The sequence below is a fragment of the Anguilla rostrata genome, chromosome 10, assembly GCF_018555375.3.
Source record: "Anguilla rostrata isolate EN2019 chromosome 10, ASM1855537v3, whole genome shotgun sequence".
Taxonomy (NCBI): domain Eukaryota; kingdom Metazoa; phylum Chordata; class Actinopteri; order Anguilliformes; family Anguillidae; genus Anguilla; species Anguilla rostrata.
In genome coordinates, this window is record NC_057942.1 from 11,469,803 (window position 1) to 11,494,512 (window position 24,710).

At 43.7% G+C, this 24,710-nt stretch overlaps 3 protein-coding genes across 22 annotated transcripts in view; 2 read left to right on the top strand and 1 right to left on the bottom strand.

The window, feature by feature from the left end:
* Positions 1-4,376, top strand: part of ncor2 (nuclear receptor corepressor 2) — a 141,566-nt gene extending 137,190 nt beyond the window's left edge. For all 18 annotated transcript variants that reach the window (XM_064354036.1, XM_064354052.1, XM_064354048.1 and 15 more), the window contains one exon: positions 303-4,376. In XM_064354036.1, coding sequence (XP_064210106.1) covers positions 303-478 — 176 coding nt within the window. In that variant the 3' untranslated portion in view covers positions 479-4,376. The remainder of the gene's footprint in view (positions 1-302) is intronic.
* A 412-nt stretch (positions 4,377-4,788) lies between these two features.
* The window catches only part of ccdc92 (coiled-coil domain containing 92), a 111,980-nt gene continuing 92,058 nt past the window's right edge, over positions 4,789-24,710 (top strand). The window contains exon 1 of the mRNA XM_064354057.1: positions 4,789-5,408. The gene's annotated coding sequence lies outside the window, so the exon portion shown is untranslated. The remainder of the gene's footprint in view (positions 5,409-24,710) is intronic.
* On the bottom strand, positions 10,334-23,763 carry rflna (refilin A). 3 transcript variants are annotated; one of them, XM_064354060.1, is made up of 4 exons: positions 23,442-23,763; positions 22,738-23,074; positions 15,530-15,639; positions 10,334-15,239 (listed from the first exon to the last, which is right to left on the bottom strand). In XM_064354060.1, exons 2-4 carry the CDS (start codon positions 22,954-22,956, stop codon positions 14,906-14,908), a joined length of 663 nt encoding a protein of 220 aa, XP_064210130.1. In that variant the 5' UTR covers positions 22,957-23,074; positions 23,442-23,763; the 3' UTR covers positions 10,334-14,905. The 3 variants fall into 3 exon arrangements, with proteins under 3 accessions (XP_064210130.1, XP_064210129.1, XP_064210128.1); XM_064354059.1 differs by having other exon boundaries at positions 23,489-23,762; XM_064354058.1 differs by having other exon boundaries at positions 23,427-23,762.

The window sequence follows — 24,710 nt, forward strand, 5'->3', positions numbered from 1 at the left end:
GGACGAGCGGCCGTCCTCCGCAGGTACACGCACTCACACACACACATACACACACACACACGCGCACACACACACACACACACACAGGAGCACGCAGGGGCCCCCAATCAGCCTGTCCGTCTGTTACGTGTTTCATGTCTGAGTGACCCCCCCACCGCCACCACCACCTCCACCACTGCCTCCACCACCGCCACCACCTCCTCTTTATTACATCATTCAGCCTGAGGCCCCAGCTCATGGGGGGATGGTCCCTGTCCTCTCTCACCACTCTGCTCTCTGTGTCCCCCCTCCCCCTCCTGCAGGCTCCACGCCCTTCCCCTGCAACCCCCTGACCATGACCATGCGCTTCCCGGGCGGGATGGTGTCCTCGGCGCAGTCCCCCGGGCAGGGGCAGGGCCAGGGGCAGGGGCGGGCCTGGGACGAGGAGCCCAAGCCCCTGCTCTGCTCCCAGTATGAGACCCTGTCCGACAGCGAGTGAGGGGCCCCCAGACCGGACCGGACCTGCTGCTGCCTCACACACACGCCCACACACCCACGGTGACCCCCCCAACCCTCCCCACACGGCTCCACAACCGCCAGCAAGCGCGAAGATGAGCTCTCCACCCCGACGGACCGCCCTGCCCCAAAGGATGCTGGGAGGGAGGCTCTGATGGAGCACTGCTGAGTGTGTGTGTGTGTGTGTGCATGCGTGTCTGTGTGGATGTACGCGTGTGCACAGTCACTCCAGGACTATTCGTAGGATAAATCACTTTCTTTTTTCTAAATGTTTTTCTCTTGCTGGCCTTATCAATGGAGAAACACACCAACTGGCGTGGCGTTTTGTGTACGGACGTGCTGCGTTTTCCGTCTCGGACTGTCTGTGGAAGGGACTTGGTACGACCCCGTAGTCAGATGCCAACCTCTTTTTTTTTTCTTTTTTTAAACCAATAAAATTCTGCATTTCCACACACCGCAAGCAGAACCCGCTCGCCCTCTTCAAGGAGGCTAATTTGACACAGGAACTGCCCCCCCCCCCTCAAAAAAGAGGAAGTGCAACAGTGCCTCCACGCTTGGGCGTGCGTCCTCTCAGCCACGGACTCAGGAACTCGGGCCTTTCAAAAAAATCATTTAAAATGCTGACGGTTTCACCAAACCAGCCACGCCTTCTGAACACCCCGCCCCGCTCGCACGTCGCCGCGGGAACCGAGGGGCGGAACCGAGAGGCAGACGCGCTGCAGGACGCTCTCCTCTCCTCACGTTCGCCCCGCCCTCTCGGCCGAGCTCACTGACGCCTTCCCCCCCCCCCAATGAGCGGGGAGAGCAGGAAGTCCGACCGGAGCGAAGCCCCGCCCACGCCACCAGCAGCAGTGCCTGCTGTCCGTCTCTCCCGTCAATCTCCTGCAGGGGGCGGACCGTCGCATTAGCCCCGCCCAGCCCGAAGCTTGCAGAGACGGACGGAGGGACAGAAAAAACGAAAAGAAAGCATCTTGTTTCCCAATGTTGTTTTTTGTTTTGTTTCTTTCTTTTTTCTTTTTCTTTTAAAGTCATGCCAGTCCAGTCCTGTGTTTGAAAGTGAGCTGAGACCTTTAAATGATGGTGACTTTCGTGTCAGTCGTTGTCTTTGTTTATTTGCGATTAGCTATACTGGGGGGGGTGTTAACTTGGGTGTGTTGTTTCATTGGTTTACAGGGTATTCATGCTGTTCATTGTTCGTGTAATCATACATTCAGAAAAGTGTTTTTTTTGTCTTTTGTAAGGCAGGTGGAGAGGCGTATTGTCTTGAAGCAAAAAAAAAAAAAAGAGAGAGAGAAACTGGCGAACTACGTCAATAAGACCGAGGGCTGCTCTTTTTCTCTGGTCGTTGTTTTATATTTACGGTGTACATACGTTTGACTGTATCGAGACTGTTCTTTGACATTGAGCACTTAGACGTAGGTCTTTGCAGCGGCATTTTAGATGAACCTGCGTTCGGGCAGGTGGAAGCGGATTGCGAAGGAAGCAGAGTCTCCCGCAGGTTTCATTCAGGCCCGGACTCGCTCTCCGAGCCGGCGCTCTTTGTGCACCGCGGGTTTTAAAACAGGCCCCGCTGTGCAGATGCAGCTGGACTCGCACCCGGGTTCGAGGGAAGTTTGAATTCTGCTCAGAAAAGGACGCCTCTCCCCCCGTGAAACGCCTCTGTGCCGCGAAACGGAGGCCGTCCCCGCGTTTGGGCCTCAGCAGGCGCCGCCGCCGGCCATAGTCTCGTCCTTAGGCCCTTTCCTTAAAAAGCGTGCCTGCAGATGTGGGGGTGTGCGTTCGCCCCTCTAATCCTCGTGTTCAGGTACAGTCACACCCGTGCTGTCATACCAGGTGTAAAAAAAAAAAAACAAAAGAAAAAAAAGACTTGTATCCTATATTCTTTTGTACAGTTTTGAAATATTCCTAGCGTTAAGTGCCATTTATTTTGCATATACAGTACTGAAGATACCAAGTGACTACGCACAATTTAATTTTTCTCTTTTTCATGCCAGGATTATAGGTGAGGTGCTGGGGATTCGGAAGGGTTAGGGAAGCATCCCTATTTCCATTCTACAGAGGATTACTTTCAAATTTGTTAAAATGTGATTTTTTTTCTGGACCAGTTATTCCCCGCCCCCCCCATCCCCCCTCCACCTGAGTCTTGCTTCCTATTGGTAGTCAGCGTCAGAACCATTGTGTTCTACACCTATGTTCTCCCCAAGCCTGTTCAGTTGCGAGTTGACCGTACAGTACTTGTACAATAATGGTTGTCAGTAGTAACAGTGGCAATTTGAACGGTTATGCTACTGCATTAGACCAAATGAATTATGTCCCTTTTACTTAGTCCTGATCCTAATGTATATAAACACTATTGAGAACAGGGTGGCTGGCTGAGAATGGATCAAGCCCACTCTCTGTCTGGGGAGCCAGACACAGTCTCATATTTTAGCTGGTCCACAGCTGGGTTAATACACCTCCCTGGTGTTATCAGTGCTGGGAAACGTAAGATAATCAACCTTTCTGTGATTCACTGGTGAATCGGTAATACCGTTTAGGAATACCCTCGTTTGTACTCGATGCGAAGGCTGTATGGCAGTAGTGTCAGCTCTGTTTGTCTTCAGGTGGAGTGTAAGCGAACTCTCCCCGGTCTGTTTGATGGGCGTCTCTCTCGTCTGCTCTGTGGACAGTAATGGAAGTTCTAACGGTGCTGCCTGGTCTTTCAGCAAAAGTAATCTTAAGAGCAGCACACACAATAGGAAGGAAAAGATAATAATTTTGAACTCTTTCCCCCCTCCACTCAAAATGGATCTTGTCTGGCTCTGTTGTGTCTGTTGGGGCGTTGGGGGGTTAAGGGTTGCGGGGGGGATGGTAGTGAATGGGAGAATGGAACACCTTGTACTTTAGATGGAAAACAGCCGTTATGAAAATGGAGTTGAATCAGTGCCACCCTCTGGACCGGACTAGAACTACACACTCCATTTGTCCAAATTGAGAATCGAAACCAAATTACAAATTATGGTAATCATGTACAAGTAGAATGATGAGAGCAGAGTGTTTTATGATAATTAAAGTGAGGGTATATATAAGACGTTTTGAAATTTAGTAAATCATACAGCACTGTCTACGAACACTGTACTCAAACGCTGTGGAATTGTCAACGCAACCTCTGAACCTTTTTTTTTTCCTTCATTTTTTATATGTTAAATCCTGAGCAGGAGCCGTAAAGAGATGTTTAGCTCTTTAGGACTGACGGAAGAGAAACAAAGGCTAATTCATATCCAGATTTTAACACTTAAAACGATAGTTCTAGAAATGCGTTGTTTTTTAAAAAGTGTCTGGGTTTTTGTGTGCGTGCGTGCGCGTGTGCGTGTTCATTTTTTTATTGACGACATTCTTGTTCTGTTTTTCTTTTTCGTGGATCTTGTTTGCTCTTGTGCTGCCTGCTTTTGATTTTAGCCTATCGTGCAATCGAGAGCGACTTTTCACTTTTAAAGTTAAAGATGTTAGTGTTATTTCTTTTCAATTAAAGAAATGATTTTAAAAGACACGTAAAGAGAATAGCCAATATTATGTTCCAGAAACCTACAAGGGGGAGGGCGGGCGGGGTGCTGGTGGTGGGAGGCGGCATATAGTTTGAACAACCATATTGTGCATAATGATTTTCGTTTTATTTTTTATTATTATTCTAACCCGGTGTATTATAGCAAGGACTGTATATAGAACTGAAAAGATGTAAATATTTATGTGGCTTGCTGCAAGGTCGGTATTCACAGGAAGACTGTATTCACTGTTTAACTCTACATGCCCACCAGCAAGCTTCGTGGATAGCAGTGTAAAAAATGAAAAAAAATGAAAAAAGCACTGCCTTAATGTTTAAATAAAAAGCTTATTGCCATTGATCCATGTTCTCTCTTTTCTTTGAACTTCCGTTATGTTGCTACAGCCTGTTGCAAAAATCGATTGTGGTACTATGGCTTGTGTCTCTTCTAGTGTTTGGACCGATTTCGCATATTGGTGGTTCTGCCAAACATAGAAAGTATATCACTAATTATTCTTCTGAATCCCTACTCAAGTAGCCGTCTATACAAAAACACAACTGGTACTTTGTACGTCGCTTTGGATAAAAGCGTCTGCTCAATAAATGTAATGTAACAACTAGGCTATTAAATCGTAAAAATGTCAAACGAAGATAACTAAATAATCGTTTTATTTCTTTTATTTTAACCAGAATGTCTCTGCACTACTCTGCAATTGTAACAATTAATTACCTATTAACAAATTACCTATTACCATGAATTGCCTCAATAAAAATAAAAAAACCAAATTAAAAATACCAAAGCACCCTGCGAACACTTAAAACAAACGTCTTGAACAGTAACACCTACAGTATGTTGTCAAGTTGGTCAGTTTTGACCATCATTGTGTGGCATTTTCTTTTGAGACAAGAAGGTAATGTGGCTTTTTATTATATGGGGATATTTCTGCGATTTGACAAGTATCCGTAGCATCAACTTTGCTTTCAGCAATGATGTCGTGATGATATTGAAGTTGTCCAGTAAGGTGTCCAATTTAAAATTGCTTCCCTCCTGCTTATGTCTCTTCCCTTTCGAGATTAATTGGTCCTCGAAACAGGTGACTGGCGTTAAACATTTTTTTTCCCTTCACTCAAATGAATTAAGCGGAAGGAGTCCAATTCTTATGGGAGGAAATGGTTTCCCCCACTTTCTCGGGTGATGTATTTTCTTGGAGACCAGCGTTTGTTTTCATTTTGTGTTTTTGTTTCCGATTGTTAAAAAGAGACCGCCGGCTTGTGAAGTTGAAGCCTTAGCTACTTAAAGTTGGCACTGTAACATCATGGCAGAGTTGGACCAGTTAAGGATCCGTTGGAGGATGCGCTGTGTGCTCGCCTCGCCTACATTGAGACCCAAAAGGTAGGCTTGGAATTGTTGATTCGCTTGTAAATGTACGATTATCGCTTTTATAGATTATATGATTGAATGCTTTTAGGCCTTTTAAAAAAAAATTTTAAAATCTGGTTTGCTTATTCGTTATTGATTGCTTAAACACTTCGTGCAGCTGTAGGCCACGTCTGATCACTTTTGCAAGACTTCGTATGGGTTTTTTCGGGAAGGGCGAATCGGGCCAAAAAACAGCCCGGTGATCTTGTAGTGAGCATCAGGCATAATTCTACAGCTGGGGCAATTGATTGCACAGATCAGGTCACTTGGTTTATTGGGTCTGAATCGGTTGCTAATCTTAAGGGGGGAAAAAACAAACCAGTATAGGCACCGGTTCTCCAGGACCAAGATTGAGTAACACTGCTATAAAAAAATAATTTAAAAACTGGACAGACGATATTGAAGATTTAGCGGATGCTTTTTGAGTGCAAAAATCGTGTAGCATAAGAGGCTACATGCCGCTGACTTGTTTAAAAAATAAATTTTAAAAACACCTCGGTCAATTATGTTTTATTTGTTCTGTAAGGGAAACAAATTGAATCCGAAAGAAAAAGTCTTTCTTGCCAACACTACCTTGGTGCTGTATAAATCACAGCTAAGCCACGGACAGCATCAAACAATGCCTTTAAATTCAAATTGCGGTTACATTCTACTCCGCCCTCTATGCCAGCTGAATATCTGGTTTGGTTTTTTTGTGGCAGTATATTCAGTTTACTACCACTGAGAAATCTCCCAATAGTAACCCAGTGGATGGGATCCAGCATAACGCTGGACACCTGCGTATTGCTATTGTTTTGGAAATTTTCTGTGGTATGAATAAATTAGTGAGTGAGAGCCTACTACAAGAAAACCTCAGCGGATATGCGACTGACATGAGAATGAGTAGAACATTAAAAGTGAACCGTTCCTTTGAATATTTCTTTTGTTTGTTTGTTAGTTTGTTTGTATTTTCCTTTGTACCGTGAAAGTAACTTTTACTGAAATACTTACGTAACTTTTAAATGAGTCCTCTATTTAGTTTTACTTGAGTAATTTAGTGAACCATTTCCGTTTACTCTAGTAGCCTACGGTAGACCTAGCCTGTCTCTGAAGTAGCAGGTTTCAGACACCGGTGCTCTAACAATGACAGTGTCGTGTAGCCTACTGCCTAGCGTCACTGGCACTTAAAATAAATAAATAAAATAACAGTTTTGCATAATAATCTGAAATCGAATCCCGTAACAGACCCTTGATTCCAACGTAGGCTACCACGTTTGACTACTGATTTGTTTCTAGCATAGTAAAAAAATATATGAACTTGTAACGGAAATCGCTGACCAAGTCATAATAGCCCAGGTTTGCCCACTTAAATCTTTCATGTGGGTTTCTGAGATGGGCCGTATAACGAGCCACACTATTGAATGGACCGTGATGGGTAATATGAATAGAAGGGGGGAAGCCTTGTCCGCTAGATGGAGCTATGTAGTCGGCATCAAATGTGGCATATTTCTGTAGTTTTCCTGTTTGTGACATACAGTACACAGCCATTGTGTGTATCTCGGTGTCATACGTCAGAATTGTAGTAGCTACAAGGATTAAAAAAGCGATTGTTTAAGAAAGATTTGCTGTAATGAGCCAGCTTGTTCAGAAAAAATACTTTCAAGTGTGTAAATGACCAATGAGAAAGCATCCAATAATTAACAAAGTTATTACATATATAGTGTTGTTACCCTACATAAACTGCAGTGATGCAATTATCCTGACATCAAGAAGGTGACTCAAACTATGAAGCTTGTAGAAGCGTGATGCTATTCCGCATCCTGTCACTCACTTATTGCATGTAATGTATGGATTGTTAATTTTGGTGTGTAAAGAAAGCAGAATGTTGTAAGATTTGTTAAATATGACTCCTAATTGCTCATGCTTGAGTAAATAACATTAAGTGTTTGAGTCATAGTGCTCATTTTATGGCTATTTTCCTTCTTTTTTTTATTTCAACATCTAATGTGGAATTTCTAAACTCAGCACTTTGGATACATTATAGTCTAGACGTAGCCTTTTAGAAAATCTGGAGTCACTTCCCAGACATTGGAAAAAGAAAAAAGATTCCTGAGCTTCTAGTTGTTTTTGAAGACTGAAATAGTCTCTCTGTTGATTCTAGTATCCAGTCTGAGGAGCAAAATAAATAGGCATCACATTTGGGAATAGTTCATGACTTAACTGTGGCTTGTATGGAAAGTGCTAACATTTTCTGACACTTTTTTCATACTTTTCTCACTTTAAAAACACAAACGCCCCTTGAGCCCGCCTCTTCAGTCTCCAGACAGATACAGTATGAAATGGGTCATCAGTGGTGCCCCGCCCTGTATAAATACAGCTTGTTTCTTGTTTTCTGTAAGAGGTTATCCAGAGTTATTTCAAGATATGGTGGAGTGACCAAGTAACAGAGGGAGCAATAGATTTTCTTTTTCTAACACAAAAGCCTTGTTAGGAAAGAGCCCAAGAGGTTGATAACCTGGTGTTCCAGCTCAATGGTTGATCTTTGGAACTTGGAAGATAACCATGGAATCAGTATTAAACCTATCTCTTAAACCATTGCCCACCTAACAGAGTGTTGCGACCTACAGTACGTGCACTCAAAGTTAATATTCGGCACACATTGATCATGTTAATTTTCAACCTCCAGCCAAGTTTCTCAGTTGTTTTAATGCTTCAGAGATCAGGGCAAGTAAACGGTGTTGTCCATTCAATTTATATGGATCCAAATAGTGGTCGGCAAGCCTGTTATTTATTTTGAAAACTTTTACCTTATGATGAGCAAGCACGTTGCCATTCATTTTCCTGTTTCTCCTTGGTGTGTGCAAGAAAAGCTCAAAATCTGTGATGTTTTATTACCTTTGGTAAATGGTCTGGTGATGAGGGTATGCTGAGTGTTTGTGATAATGAAATCTGCGAGGAACAGTTTTATAAAGGTTGATTCGTACCATTTGTTTCTTTTTTTGGACAAACATGATTTACAATTACAGGGTTGGGGTGCATGAGTCTTTAATCTTTAAAAATGGTTATTCAGACAGAAATGACCTCAGCCATGGGATGGATTGCCATATCTGAATTAACATGTTAAAAGGAAGACTGCAATTCAATACAGTAGGTGACACGTTTCCAGTTTTGTTTTGTTTTGTTTTTTTTTGTTTTTTTTGGGGGGATATAAGTAGAAACTGTTAGTGTTAGTGGCCCAGGTCTGTTTTAGTGTATGATGCAGAGTAACTAAGCTCACAGCGTTCAGTGCTGGGGATTAAGGGTTGTTCTTTCCCTCTGGCTGTCTCCTTGGAGCTTTTTCAGCCTGAAATCAATACCCCTGAGTCCTTCCAAAGGTGACCTTTAGAAGACCTGGACAGCAAGAGGAACTGGACCAAATTGACAGTGAGTCACCACCAATATGGATCCACGTATTGGATTTCTCCCAGGGGCTGATATATTTAGCTTGCTCGTGACCCAGAGTTTTCTTTTTTTTCTTTCTGTATCTAATTATATGTGTGGTTCTTTTGATTTGTTATTATGAATGCTATATTGCATTTCTAACTGTAGTTGCATACTGTTCTCATTCTGAATCTCCATAGGGCGCTATGAGTTTTAGAAAATGTAGAAACAAGGCAGGAGAGCCTGAGAGAGACAGGAAAAGGCTAAGTTAGGATGAAAGGCTCTTTGATTTTGGAGCCTGGGCCAGGAATGCAGTATATTGATTTTTTTATTTCTCACAAGTACAAGGGAAACTGCGGACGTTTAACGAATCTCTGCTTAAGATATGATATGGTAAAGTGCTGGGATGTTTTTTTTTTTTTTACCCAATGGATGTGCATTATCATACCTTTAATGCTTTCACGAATGAAGACTTACTACTTTCACTACTAAGAATAATTCTACAAGCACACTCTGAATCAGAATCGAATGCTGAGTGGAGTAGAAGTTTGGGAACTTGGCTTGAAACACTAGGTTTCAATCGTAGGGGGACTGCTATTTAACTGTACTTGCTTTAGAAGACATTAAGAAATATATAATGAAATATACCCTATGGGGAGCATAAAGGGCTTAACGTGTGCTCTGAATAGTGTGGTAGAAACGGAACGGATAAGTGTGCTTTGCCTCGTCATCATTAAAGGGAGAGGGTTTGAAAGTCTTCATGGACTTATCCAGTACAGACTTTCTCTCTCTTTCTGAATCTGCACCAGTGAAATCTCTCATTCCTTTACCTCTGTGAGGGCCCATAGGATGCCTGTCTTTACTGCCGGGGTACAAGCGAAAGAAAATAAGCAGAGTGGAACCCACCCTGACTACTAACGGTGGTGTGTGTGTGTGTGTGTGAGAGAGAGAGAGGGAGGGAGATGGACCGGGGAGCACTAATCGCGGGTCACAGTGACAGATTTAAGGAGGGAAGTCTGAGGCTCTTTCAATGTGATCGTCAGTGACAGAGTTCTGCAGCCGAAGCCCTCACTTCAAAGACTCCGTAGGGCTCCTTCCTGACATCTTAGGCTTTTTTTTCCAGGGCTTCTTTTTTTGAACAGCCAGACCACATTAATTGCACAACCTTTTCTGTTGTGTGTCTCTGGGACTTCCCTTTCCCTAAAAAGGGTAAATTAAATTAAATGCCTTTTCTTTGGCAGAGAAGCCCGAAAGCAAAATGGTGGCCTCTCCTGAATGATGGTGCCACTGCACTTTCCTGTGTCTGTGTGAAGACCCCTCTAATTAGACATCTGGAATATTGGTACAGTTACACAAGAACATGATGGTAAATAACTCCACAGGTTAATAAAAATAGGATACAGTGAACTAAATATGGCCAAATAGTATATGCCAATGTGCAATATTTAGAGTGCTGAATAAACTACAGGCAAGATAAAATGAAGTAAAATTGCAAAACATTTTGGGCTTTGTTTTTTTATTAAGATATACATTTGTCTCTTTAAATTATTTTCTCATCTGTTGTCCAAAACAAAGAAAGAGCACAGACTTGGGAAAATATACAAAAATATAAAGATAATTATGAAGTGCCTTATTGCCACATATACAACATGAAAGTATTTTACAAGAACATTAATTGTCAAGATGTTAGGAAACAAAAACAAACAAAAAAAATCAGTTATTAAAAGCAATTTACACCAGAAGCAAACCCAATGCCTTTTCATCCACACTTTCATCCCACCCATTCTCATTCCTGAACATCACATCGCTCTTACCCTCGACATCTTACCGAGCCTCTCGTCGTGACTCTAAGCAAAGACCATAATCCATCACTTCCCCTCCAACCTCTACAAGGCGAGTGATCCAGTGACGCCACATGTCAGACTTGGTCACAATTACAGCCCAGCTTTCACTGCAAATTTAGCATGCAGTGAGCTGACTGTGCAGTGACAGACATTAGCCAACGATAGCCAATTGTGACTTTAGCAAATGGTCTTGCTTCCATCTTCAAACTCTCATTACACATTTCAGATCATTCCTTTTAACCGACTTTCAGCTATAGCCGTCCGTACGCAAACACCTTGAAAACGCATTGTCTTTTTAAGTATGTTGACTAAATTCAACATAACTTGAATGCACTCCCTTTGTCCTGTCACATGTTACTTCTTACTTGCTTGTTTAAAGACTAAAACAAATGCGTAACTCTTCAACTTTACGGTGTCATCGAAAGAGTGAATATTAGCATTCAAACCGAAAGCAAGGGAATACAGTATTGTTTTTTTTTTGTTTCTTTGTTTTTTCAAGATAATGAAAAAAAAGCTTAACTTAAAATAAAATAAGAACTGAGGTAAGAAATTCAATATTCCAGATTCGATATTTAAACTTTTATAATTCAAATATATATAAGACAGACAAAAAGGTAAGTTGTCAGGTCAGACACAACACCGATCTATCAATCCAAAATAAAAATAATCTGAAAAGAATACTCCAAAGGAAATTTAACAGAAAACTTAACAGAAACATAAGCTTTTCAGTTTAGAGATTATTAGCTACATACTGTGTTACACTACTGGCTTCCTGTGACTGATTTCAGCTGTCTTCTAGCTCACATAGTCAGTTTTATGGTCATGTTCACCAGAGTGCCACAGAAGAACTATATTTTTCCAAAGCAAGGGTATGAGGGCCAAGGTAAGGCCGTGAAACGGAGACCAAGGAGAAAAGGACACAAGTGGGCTGCATAGCAGGTCAGAGCCGCAAGGCTCGACAAGATAAACCGAATCTGCAGCTCCCTCTGTACGTCAAGCGAACCCCGGGAGTGCATTTCAGACAGGAAGTGTGCTTTCTCACTTCTGTGGGAGTATTTTACATTAGAACTGTGCCCCATCGCTTTAGAACACCGTACCTCACTTTTTCCTGTATGTTTTCTCTTCCTCTCTCAAAGCCCAGTCGATGATAGATGGGTATGATATGGTTTAGGAAGTCGCTTGACTGCTCTAAGGCACACAACATACTGGTGAGGGTCGCAATTTAGGATTTCAACTTGGGGCAAAAAACTATATACATATCAGTAAATGTTGGGGGGAGACAGAATGTGACCCCTTTTGGTTCTCTTCATGTCCTTTATACTCTACTTTCTGTGCTCTCCAGAAGGGCCGCAGCAGGCCTAGGATGTTCAAAACAGAGGTAAAAGGGAGGACTCTGGGACAGTCTGTCTCTGTGGGGAACACAGACACAGTCACAGACAGTCACAGTCAGAGCTGGTCTTCCATCCCAGTCTCAGTGCTACACAGGATCAGTTCCAGCATCTGAATCTGCGCACGAGTACTTCCAGCCCATAACCACCCCTGCTACACACTCACACGCACACACAATGACAAACCCCTTTCTGCTGTATGACCGTCCGTTCAGATGTCTAACGTAAGAGTGCTGGGACCCGCTGCTGGCTCACCTACTGTACGTGAGAGATCTGTTTTAGACATTAAGCCCCCTTTCTTTGGGTTTCAACCCCACTATTCTGTAGAGCTGCCCCTGCCCGCCCCCCTCCCGTGCACAGCAGCCATGTCTGTCTGAGACTTTTTTCCTCCCTCCTCTCATTCTTTTCAAAATAAAGAAAACGCAGTCTGGCGGGTAGAATGCAGGGATGTCAGACTTACAGATGTCCTTTGCCGTCCGTGCGCGTGTTTTAAATTCAACCTTTGATTATTTCTTTCTTGCGCTGAGAAACAATGTGCTTTTTTTTTTTTTTAACCCTTGGGTAGTCTAGTAATTCTGTCTGTTTCTCTCACTCAAACTTTGGTCACCATTTAAAGTACAATTCCCAGCTCCTACTGCCAGGAGCGCTTTACTGCCAAAGTCCACATTTTTGCAACGCAAACAACAAAGACGGACAGATGACAAATATGATTAAATCCTTTCATTAGACTCTGTGCACTGGAAAAAGTTAGGATCGTTCTCTCTGAACTTGGTGTTCCTCAGGGTAGATACAGTGCGTGCTCGCTCTCTCTCTCTCTCTCTCTCTCACACTCAGTCTCTTTCTCTGTCTCCATCGCTCTCACCCTCTCTGGGTGATAGGTAACCCTTTTCCAAAATTAGAAATGTTTGGCAGGTCATGTTGTATTCATGTGAATATGACAGCGTGTCGACGTGAATACGACATCTCTTTTTAACGGTAAGCTATTTCTTTTTAAAACATTAAAATAAAGGAACACGGGAAATCTGTGAGCCCGTTTCTTCTCCTTGGCCGATCAAGCCTATACGTTCACACTGTTCCAGGTGGGAAACAGGCTTCTACTAACAAAGTATCAAAGCATTCGTCCGCAGTGCTGACAAGCCGTAAAAGGCAGATTTGCTGTTCATAGTGCTTCTTGTCTGTCCCTGGGTCCTGAGCTAAGCCAAGGCCCCAGCCACATTAAACATAACATAAACTCTGCTTTTCTTAAACGGCTCCCCCAGCACTGCACGTCCTACTCTTACAGCACACGCACTGAAGGGGCCTCACTGCAGTGTGCCACGGCCAGACTGGCCCAACCGATCCCGATTCAGAGTCACTCCAGATTCAGTGCACACACTGTAAACGCGTCGGTGAGATCACAACGGTTGGAACTGCGAGATTGGCCGAGTTGCTCACACAAGCTTTGAAGAACAGTGATATCGGGTTCCCTGGCTGTTTGATGCAGGAAAGCCTGTCAGCGCTGAGAGATGTTCCAGCTTGCGGCGCTAACCATATCAGTCGTGACCATCTGGGAACCTGATAACACTGAGAGAGGCTGAGATTGCTTAGAGGGCAGAGACCTCCCCAGTGTGATGTCTTCGGTCCAACCTTTGACACGCCTGCGAACGTAACTTTGTTTTCCTTTCCCCTCGCCAACACCATCAAATTCGTCTAGTAATAAAGGAAATCTTCATACTGAAAATGACGGGAGTTTCGATGCGCACCTCAAATCACCCCCAAATCCCCTCCTCCAAGACGGTAATGAGTTCAAGATCGCATTCACTGTTCGCTGTTGCATTCCAACCCAGAATGCTTTATGCTCCGTATAAAATTTTACAGCCAGCGAGATGCATCAGCCACTGTTATGCGAGCAATAAAAAAGCCCAGACTAGTACTTTCAAGCCTTTAAGGAATTTAGCTTAACCAACATCGTTCCTGGACATGGGGAGGTGGTGACTACAATGTTTATGGGACTCCGCTGCGCTAAATGGGATGAATGAGCCAGGAAGCACAGCTAGCACAGGACCCATTGCCACTTTACTGCTGATACAAGCAGACTTCCACACATCTTTCATTTAAACAGGTTTCTTACGGCCGTTCGGCTGGCTGGACAAGTGTTCTTATTTGTATTCGCACTGCTCCTGTTTAAATGTTAATTTTTAAAAAATGAAACTGCTCTAATTTCTGTACAATGTCAAGAGAATGCAGTGGTCTTGAAAGCCTGATTCGGTCATTATGCGGAATACACGCACATTATGCACATGGTAAATCTCAGCGCAGCGTTGATGCTGCCTTTCACATTTCTAACCCATTTCCTCTGAATGTCTCTCCAGAGTGAATTGGCTCTCACTGCTTTTCATTGATTTTCGTTCTTCTTCTTTGGTGCAGAATAAAGAGTAGGAGTTTAAATGCTTATTTAATTTGCTTGCTAAGGTTTTCATGTTTCTGCCTGCCATATGGTACCCCTGATGGGCAAAGCCCATGTCCGTTAAATCCCTGCATTTCAGCATTGAAATGAAGCCATGCCCGTGGACTGATGGGAAACGCGGGTATTGTAACACATGGGTCACTTGTTACCTTCCCTTTATCCATTTAGCCTCGACCAATAACTTGGTAGATCAAATGCGAGTCAAAAGTGAGATAAATAATTAAATACTTGGTCGCTAATAGCATATATGTGAAGCAAAATATATGCATATTTTCAAGTACCTATACACCCAGAGAAAAGGTTCCCTCAGCCATCTCTCACACACATACTTTGTCTACCCAGGGGGGGAGATGGGTACGGCGAGGGGCAAAGGGGATTATATATATGTATATTTTACATGTCCTCTGTGTAGATGATGCAGGGGCTGGCGTCCTCGCTGGACTCCAGCTGGACGCTGGAGACGAACCAGCGGCGGGTCCCGGAGGCGTTGTAGTGGAGCGTGGTGCGGTAAATGTTCTTGGCGTGCTTGGGGAAGATGATGGTGGTGCTCTGGAAGTGCAGGGGCCTCTGGCGCGGCTCGAACTGCAGCTCCGATTTGTAGCTCCGCCACGTGCAGTTGCGCACCGCCACGATGGTCTCGCTGTAGGAGGTCACCGTGGGAACCGGCGCGCAGTACACCTGGTCCCGGTAGTGCTTGTCCGAGTCGTATTTCACCTCCGAATTGCACCTGCCGCAAGAGTACAGAGTTGCAAAGACTATTCACATTCACTGCACAGTGGTAACAATCACACAACAAAATTCCAGAAGCAGTCACCAGGTGGCACTGTTTAGACCTTACTGAAAGATCATTCTGGTTGCATTATGCAGTATGGCATTGCACAGACTGGCTGGATTGATTGCAGACAGATGTTGGTTTTTTGTCTTTTGTGTATTAGTTCACTCTGGAAACGCAGTCGATATTCTATATAAATAAAGTAGCATTCGGTGTTTGCAGTGTGATAGTCGGCAGGTACTCACCTGATCTCTTGCTCTGGTTTTGGGTTCACCTTGATGCTCTCACCAAAGAACACAGGGTGCATACGAGCCTTGATGTCCAATCCCGTGGAGTTCAGGAGGAGATAAGGCAGCTAAACAGGAGGGAAGAAAAATATTAAATATTACACCGACAGCTTTGCCGACACAACATTCAACAATTTATTCCCAAAAACACACCCTACTTATTGCATTGAAATTAGGTTTAATGAAAAATCCCTGCAGTTTTACCACTCTTAAGGCTGTAACCAGCCTTGGAAAACCAAACTTCAACTATACCATTTTCAAAGTCAGTGACTAAGTTATGCAGCTAAATCAGTAATCCTGCTTTGTGAAATACCCCCCAGGGCAGCTGTTTCACCAATATAGAGGCCATCCTATAACCTGACCAATTATTCGGTATACATAGTTCTATATCTGCAGAGCAGGTTTGTGAAATTAGCATCTTAAAAACCCAGGGAAGGTGCTTCATTGTACAAGGCGAGCTTTTAATAATCAAATGCGGCTAACTGACCTACTGTACATTTGGTGTGGCATTTTCCCTTGGGCTCCATTTTAAAACACCAATTCCTTTTGTGCCCAGAAAATGTAAAACAACTTAACGCGTGTATCTAATTGACGCGTTAAAGTGAAAATTGTGAGGGAAACGACAGCCCTGTTTTCGATGAGCAGCCCTGCTTCACAGATATTTTACATTCTGCAACTAATTAGATTTTTTAAGAAGGAGGAAAACCTCTCCCCTCCTCTTCGCCTGTTGTTTTTACCTTCCGAGCCAATGTCTCTTTCTGCTGAGCCTAGCAGAAAGCAGGGAGTGCCTCTGATCCGGCCTGGTTTAATGTTCCATCTCTTTGTCTAACCCGGGGGCCAGATCCTGAGATTTTGCTTGTCGAGGCAGATGTCAAACCGAGACAAAAATATGCTCTGCATTTAAGTCATGCCAACACTCAAGTCTCAGAAAACCTGTTCTTCTGCAATATACTGCAGAGCACAGGTCAACGTTCAGAGCCGCCTGCACAATCCCAAACTTAAGGAAGAGAAAAGTCCCCATTTTTGCATGTCTTCTCCCCTTTGCACACTCCATTCAAGAAACATTATTATTGTTGTTGTTTATTGTAATTATTATTATTATCAATAATAATAATAGACTCATGAGTGCTACATTTAGCAGCTCTACCGATCAGTATGTGCTGGGGGGGGGGGGGACGGTGCCCCCTCATCACCTTCTGGAAGCCAGGTTCAGATTTCCAAGTGTCTGCTCACAACTCAAACTGACAGCGCAGAATACTCCCCTCTCTCTCTCACGCTCTGACAGCCCAGTCAGCCACCCCCCTCCACCCCAAATCACACACAAACCGGCCCCTCTCCAAATAGCACTTGGCCCGGGAAACCCATTAGCCGCCAGAACACCGACAACAAATGAACTGAACAAATTAGCACATCGAGTGCGAGGCGTCGGTGCAGACAATGCCGACTCTAATCTCACACTGAGCAAACGCAGTATGGACACGGGACAGATAAAAGGGCCGTGCGTCCTTCCGTTTTCTGGCCGCGGGAGCCAATCGTGAGGGAGCCTGACCCTCGGTCTCCAGGACGAAGCCCTGTCACAGTTCCGTCTGCTACCAGCATCACAGAGCCTCCATAAATCATCTCCATACCGAGCTTAAGTGGGAGTGCCAGACGGTGTGGGTCAGTTGCCAGAAGGGCTGGCAATGCTTGATAGTGGTTACTTATTTTTGCCCAGTTATAAACAGCACAATGGTCCACGACACGCCCCTGTACAGGCCATCACTGTCAACAGCTGAAACAGACACAACTTTAAGTGACTCTTATGCAAGCCAGTGGCACTTCCATTTTGCACGGTATTATACGTAGATGGTGCAATTTTCCGCCCTGCTCTTTCAGAGAGCAGCCGGGTGCTTTTCACAGGCACAAAGTGGATTTTCTAGACACCTCAGTGCAGAAACATCCAACATGAACACCTCCCCCCTTCCATTTTGGAGAAAACGAAAGAAATGCTTCTTTTTCAGGTGGCAGCTGATCCCTAGCTGTGGAGGCATTAACCTTCTGTTGTGATGGAAGGAAACAAGGACGGTCTAAAGAAGACTAGACATCCCTCCCTTTGGCCCAGTGAGGGCATGAGCACAAAATGGCACACACTCCCTCCCTTCTCTGCTCACTCCTTAGGGTCACTTATCAGTTTAGGACAGGGCATTACTGAAGATTCAGAGACCAGTAGCCACTTTCAAAGCTGGCTTTCAGTGCCCAGTTCCTTTCTTTTATCAGAACATACAGTATAAGCCGCTTTTCAATCCCGGAGGATTCGAGAACCTGCCTTTCCTTTAAGCCGTGACTTTTTCGCTAAAGCCTTTGTTGCTTCTCACAACAGTTGATTCTCATCTGGTCACATCTGGTATTAGGCCAGCCTCCCAGTTACAATGCAACGCATCGGAGAGATGGAGGAAGAGACAAAGAGAGGAAGAGGGGTCATAATGGAAGCAGAAAAAATGTGTGTGTGTGTGTGTGCGCGCATGTGAGTGAGGTGGGGGAGCCACTTTGCTTCAGAGCACAGCTGCAGCTGATAGTGCAAAATTAATAATGTCTTTAGAGTGGTGCCAGAGGCTGCGTTCACACTGTTCTTAGTCTCTTTTTTATTTTCTTATTACCAGAGGCATGAAAGTAACTGCTGCAAGAAGTGTTTGGCGGCAGACTGAACGCATGTGCACACACAAACGCAAACACACACACACACACACACACACACACACAGGCTGGAATAAGCGAAAGACGCAGCCGTGATTCATCTGAAAGCGCTCGCATGAGGCCGGTCACGTATAACCGCTCGCTGCATTGCGGCCCGCCCCCTAAATCTGAATGAGCGGTAATTCCCGCCGCCTCTCGCCGAATGGGAGCGGACGCCTCGCTCGTCTGTTTTTCAGCTGGACGCCAGCCCGCGCCGAGGCGAACGGAGCGCAGCTCAGAGCCGCTTTACCAGCGCCGTGACTCCAGAGACGCGCGCTCCCCCGGAAGGGCCGCTAACCCGCCAGCTCCTCGGGGACTGGAAAGAAAAACAACAGAACAAACACCAAAAAAAGAGGGGGGGGGGGAGATCCCCATCTTCCCTTTTTTTTGTACTTTGGACAGGAATGCCTGGGCTGTTTATCCCCTGGAATGCCTTGGCGGGCGTTTGCGAGCGTAAACACTCGCGAGTGGTAGGTGGGCTCCGGGCCCCGGGCCCCGGGCCCCGCTCACTCCCGCTCTCTCCCGCCACATGTGCCGCTTTTACCCAGCGCATACGGAACCCATTCCCCCCGCCAGCGGCCGACTGTGGAGAACGCCGGACCTGGCCAGTGTGCAGCCATGCAAAGATGCAAAGCTTCCACGCGCGCGCACACACACACACACACACACACACGTGCACGCAGACACACACATGCACGAACACTCTCACACACTTACACAAACGGGTGTCCCTGAGCGCTGTGTCCAATCTCTTCCTCTTTTACTGATGGTGTTGATAAAGTTCCAAAGCCTTCAGACAGGCACAGATAGGCTGCAGTCCTGCACAGTGCTGTATTCACACTGTGGCCGGAGTGAAGTCTGGAGTGGTGAACAGTGGGAGTTTCCCCAGCGCATCTTCACACCTTATCACCTCCTCATCGGCTCGGCCGACCACTCGAGCGTGTGAGGCAACTGCACGCCTCACAGGGAAATGCCCACAGTGGGCCTGACGAATATGGCTTTATAGGGTTGGCTGAAGTTTAGGTTCCAGTAATGTTAATATAGATAAGCGTATGCATTATGGTAAAGTATACCTCTGTGACTCTCCATTGAAGACGGAGACGGAAGAAGAGCACGGATGGTGCCTAAACCACACAGCACTTCTGTACTTCACACGATACGTACGTGTGGGAATTGGGCTCTGACTAAAGACAGGCTAATGCAGCTGGACATAAAGTCTAGACATCACTGCTAAAAAAGCAGACCTCAGTGCTTGAAGGTGGACCACCTCTGCTGCAATTGTGAGTTTGGCTTTACAGCAGGTCATTAATACACAGACTCCATTGACCCTTATACTGCTTAGAAACGGTCTGAATGTTGTCTTTCATCCTCCTTGTTAAAGTTCAACTCCCCGTGGTTCTCTATTCTCTTTTTAAAGGGGGAAGAATGGTTTTATGAAAACACATAAGTCTGCATTTGTACAGTAAGGTCGACGTAGACCCATCTCCCTGGTATTAAATTGGAAGAGAGAGGCCACCAGTCTTATGCAACGGTCTGCAACAGCCCCTGCCAGCCCGCATGTTCCAAAATAGAACCTTCGGATTGTTCTTAGATGGCATATAACAACACTCCAAAATAGAACCTGAGAAACATCCTATCGTGTGCAAGTGTGTGCACGTCTACCTTCTGTCAGGCGTGCAGATATAAACGCAAAGCTAACAAGAAAAAAAAGTGTTTAAAAAAACAAAAACATGGACTTCCCTTTGATGCATTGTCAAGATTTGCAATAACAGTGCAGGAGCTGTTTTTTTTTTCCAGAACCAGTATTCTGGGAAAAGCAGACATTGCAGCCAAATGCACCTCTATCAAAGCTCCTGTTATAGCAAGAAACCGCAACACAGGTACGCTCCACCACCCCACTCATTCAGAGGATTAAGAGCATATCACCGCTTTTCAGGGCTCAAGAAACCAATGTCACGCAACTCCTACACGTGTGGAGCTAAGCATCGGGTTCAAGGAGCCCTTTGTACTGTAATGAAAGAAAAGCACAACAATGCAACCACTGAATCCATTTAAAAGATTTGAAAAGCAGAAATGTGTGAAAATATATTTTTTTAAAGGAAACACTTCAGCAGAAGAGGCCAGTCCTACATGACACACATCGAAGTGCAGGATTATTACAGAATGCAAGAATGCGCTGGACAGTAGTGTTCTAGGAAGAGATTTTGAGGCAAGTTGGTCCTGTTCTAGGAAGAGCTTTTTTGAGATGGACAATGGTCAACAGACAAGCTTTCAGAGCGAGGTCACCTGCTGTCACTAGCCCTGTCAAAGACTCCACCAAACACACCGCAGCAAAACCGAACACTGTCCACGGCCTTCTCGGCATCGCTTTCCATCCTCATCAATATGGCTTTTTAAGTGGAGTTTCTTCCTCCACCAAATTATCCCAATCACACCTGCTACTGTTATTTAGGTCATGAATAATGCTTCCCACAACACTGTCAGAACAAATTTTTTTTTTTTTTTTTAACTGTCGGCAGAGTCTTGTGGGGATTTCCGATTTCCGACTGCAAGCAGGAATGTTTGTGCTCTAGCCCCTGATTCCTCCTTGAGGAGAGGCTGTCGCAGACCAACCTTTGCTGCCCAGATCCTCAACACAGAGGGTCAGTGTGTAGGCCAGACACACACACACACACACACACACATTCATACAAATACATCCATACACATTACTGTTCTTGTAGGGCCACATACACACGGAGACCCACAACCCCTGATCAAATGACCTGCTTCTGTTGCAGAACAGGCTACCAGTCAGAAATGCTGGCATGTGAAAAACTAGGGCATGGTAATAATTTAGGCCTTTTCACGTAGACCCATGAGACGGCCAATGTGCCCTCTGGACACCTTTTTGTTTCAAAGATGGATAAGAATGTGTCACTGCTTAAAATCCACAAGTAAGCTAAATGTCCTAAAATAGCTTAAATGCCATAATCCCTTTTTCTTGGAAAGAAGAAATAATATGGGTCAAAGTATTTCCCTCTGTGAAATATTAACTCTCAGTAATGTTTAAAAAATCGAAGGCATTTTTTTCAGTCCTTATCAGTAGAGGACTCATTTTTCAGTATTTCATTAGGTACTGCCTCTCCAACACTTCTGCATAGGGTAATCCACTTGATTGATTACGTGGAATATTTAAGAATAGGGAAATTATTTCAAGTACAGATAAGTATTAAATCATTTATCTTAATTTCACACATGACGTCTGACTTCTAAGTATTTAAACGGGTTACGGGAAATGGCATTTCTAAAATATGTATCATTGCCTTGAGCAGTGTACGGTAAAACTAGTTTAACAAAAGTGTTGTGTACGGGACTCATGAATCACAGGCAAATGGAAGGCAAGAGCCTGCAGCAGAACTTAGCTTTTGCCATATGCTTTTAAAATGGATTTCTCATCTGTTTTTCAGACCTCTTGTGGTTGTCTATATTGTTATAAACACAAGTAAAAGCTCAGCACCTGTCGACCAGATGAAATGTAGGATCACATAATTTGAATGTTTTACTCAGATCTCGGAAAACTTAAGTAAACAGCACTACAGATGAGGGAATTTATTGGGGAACTTATTTGGATCACGTTAATAATATAAAACAACAAAATATGCACAATCTTTTTAAACGCTATTATTTGCAGCACATCATACGTTTATTCCAATGGTTTAAATTTATATTTGCCTAACTGTGAAATCCATATAACATCGAACTGTATACGCTGTGCATTTTTTTATCACCACTTTTGCAAATATTTTGTACATTGGTGTATCCGAGGGTCAGGTAAATTCTACAAAGCACAAAACAGTTTATGTCCAGATGTTGGCAGAGCAAGTACTGTAATTAGAGCTCTGTTTGGTGAAAGAAAAAAATCTTTCCAAGTGTCCTGTTTCAGCAACATGGACGGCGACAGTGTGCACCGTTCATACCGGCTACTGTCAAAGAAAACTATCAGAATTGTAGCGCACTGTTAACTTCTTGCTCGTCTGTTTGACGATTAGATATTTACTTACCTGAGAACCAACAACTGAGGCACCGACACTATCGATTGACCCCTAATTTCTTTGCCCTACACTTGTAACTTGACCTGAAAACTTTGATGTACGTTTAGAATCCAAAGGTAAAAAATAAATAGCCAATTAGGAAATATTTATATATCATTTTAAATCACTATACTTTTAAATTATCCATACAGTTCATATAGCCTTAGCCTACATTCGAAATAAAAATGCATTTGTTATATTTGTACATATAGGATTAGTTGGCGGGCTGTCTAAATTTTAATATTTCGAAACTTTCTGCTGAAATACTGCAACCAATGCTATAGGCATATTTATCATCAAAAGCCCGGGTGTTTACAAATATTAAGTTTTAATAACGTTAACAATGGGTTGGCAAACATGTGGCTTAAACTTTTTGCTTACCAGCTTGCCTTCTTTGCTCTCCTTCTTCTTATAGTCTCCATGGTGTTCAGCCGAAGTTGTGCAGCTGGCGGATCGCGTCTCTAGCAGTGCCGGGGACAGGGAATAGAAGGGCGGACTTGGGCTAGGGGGAAGCCCAGAATCCGGACTGTCGAGCAACCCTTCCCTGTTCTTTCCTTTTAGACTGTCATCCATAGCTTGTAAATGTAGGTGCCCCACCATTTCTGGGAGAGCTGAATACAAAAACCAGGCGAAACTCTCTCCCAGGCGTTCCTTGTCAGTCAAAAGTTGATATAAGTCTCAGAAGATATCCAGTAGCTGGTCCTTTAATTGCGGTTCTCTATAAGGAAATGAAAAAAAGTATCATAATCTCCTGCTTTATTGACAATGCGTGTATTTTAGCCCAAGTGTGCGCAGACTATGTCCATATATTATCCAACAATCCAAAATATCGAGCACCTATTTTTGTTATGTACTGGACATAATCTAAGGTTAGGCCACTTTTAGTCTACATATCTTTGATAACTTGTTATTGACTAAATAAAACTTAAGTTAAATAGGGTGATAATTAAAATAAAATAAAATTGTATCTACTATTAACAGTATTTTCTTCGCAAAAATTACAAGACGAAATATATTAAATAGCTACACTGACAAGTGAAAGGTCACTGAAATCCTAAGTGACTGGTTACCTTCAGGTTCCATACCGGGTTCAAATCTGTAAATAAAGATATCACTTTCCCCAAAGCAATACCTTTAGACCATGTTGACCGTCGATCGATTTCTATACGTAGTTCTAGAAGTTGTCCATATGATCGCGGTTCTAACGTGTTGCACAATATTCCATTCTTGTAGGCGATTTAGAATTAGAGAACGCGGGACACTAACGTTAAACAACAAAACTTTCAGTTGCTGAAAGCGCAGTTGACTCTCTTGCACTTAGCTCCCCTCTTCTAATTCAGGCTGGATACGAACTCTCTCCTCGGCGAACTGAACTGCTGGATCTCGGAGAGGTTCCTCTTAATGAGAGTGCCAGCTTTTTTCTACCTGGAGCCAGTCCAGCCCCAGGGATTATCTGGAACGATTCCAGATACAGCCAGCAGGGCGAGCCCTTTCTCACTTCGCTCATACTGCCATCGCGAATAAAAGTCTCCATTCGGTTAAAGTGCACTTTGTACGGTCTTTTAAATGACTGTGTCAAATAAGCGTTGAGTCGTGAAAATAGGAAACTCTCAATAACAATTTATTAAAGCCTGATATGATGCCACTGAAAAGCTGTTATAATAATGTAATAAGATAATAGTGTATTAATACCAGTAAAATACTAGTTTCACAACAGACTACATTCATTATGATGAATTGTTCCACTTACTGAAGAGGATTATTAGAAAACATGACACATTTAGTCACTGTGTCTCCAGATGGTTACAGTAATCGCTCTCTTCTCACACCATGTTCAACATGAATGAATAATTTTTGTCGTCATAAAACAAAAATGCAAGATTCAACCAACTGCCATGCTTTTTTTATTCCTGTGGCTTGTTTCACTATGAATACTCAAGAATTTTTTTTTTTTTTTTTTAATATGCAATCAAAAGTTGCATTTTTGGTCAAAGGTCTCCCACATGCTGGTGCATACATGTTGTTTCATAATGAGCTGAGACGATTCATTTGTTTCCGACTAAATTGGTGACAGGGTTGGCCAAGAAATATGAGGCTGGTTGGTTCTGTATGGAGGAGGCTTTACCTGCACATTTATCACGCAGACTCACAATGGACACTTCAAGGGCTAGCATTGGACGTTAGCTGGTGGCATTGGCTCTCTGTATTGTTTGCAGTGGAATTTTTTCTCACCGATGCATCTCTGTTCTGTATTACTGTGGAGAAAACATTCATTATGCTGTTGAACGTGGGCACGCATCCCAGTTTTGGATTAAATGAGCATATTCATTTCATAAAAATCCCCTTCGGGGCAT

Bases quoted from the DNA above. Each gene is read 5' to 3' on its own strand.
- rflna (XM_064354060.1), bottom strand. From the start codon at position 22,956: ATGGTGGGGCACCTACATTTACAAGCTATGGATGACAGTCTAAAAGGA. The intron at 15,640-22,737 runs GTAAGCAAAAAG...CCTCCTGTTTAG, and splicing joins AGAGCAAAGAAGGCAAGCTG to CTGCCTTATCTCCTCCTGAA. The intron at 15,240-15,529 runs GTGAGTACCTGC...CTCTTGCGGCAG, and splicing joins AAACCAGAGCAAGAGATCAG to GTGCAATTCGGAGGTGAAAT.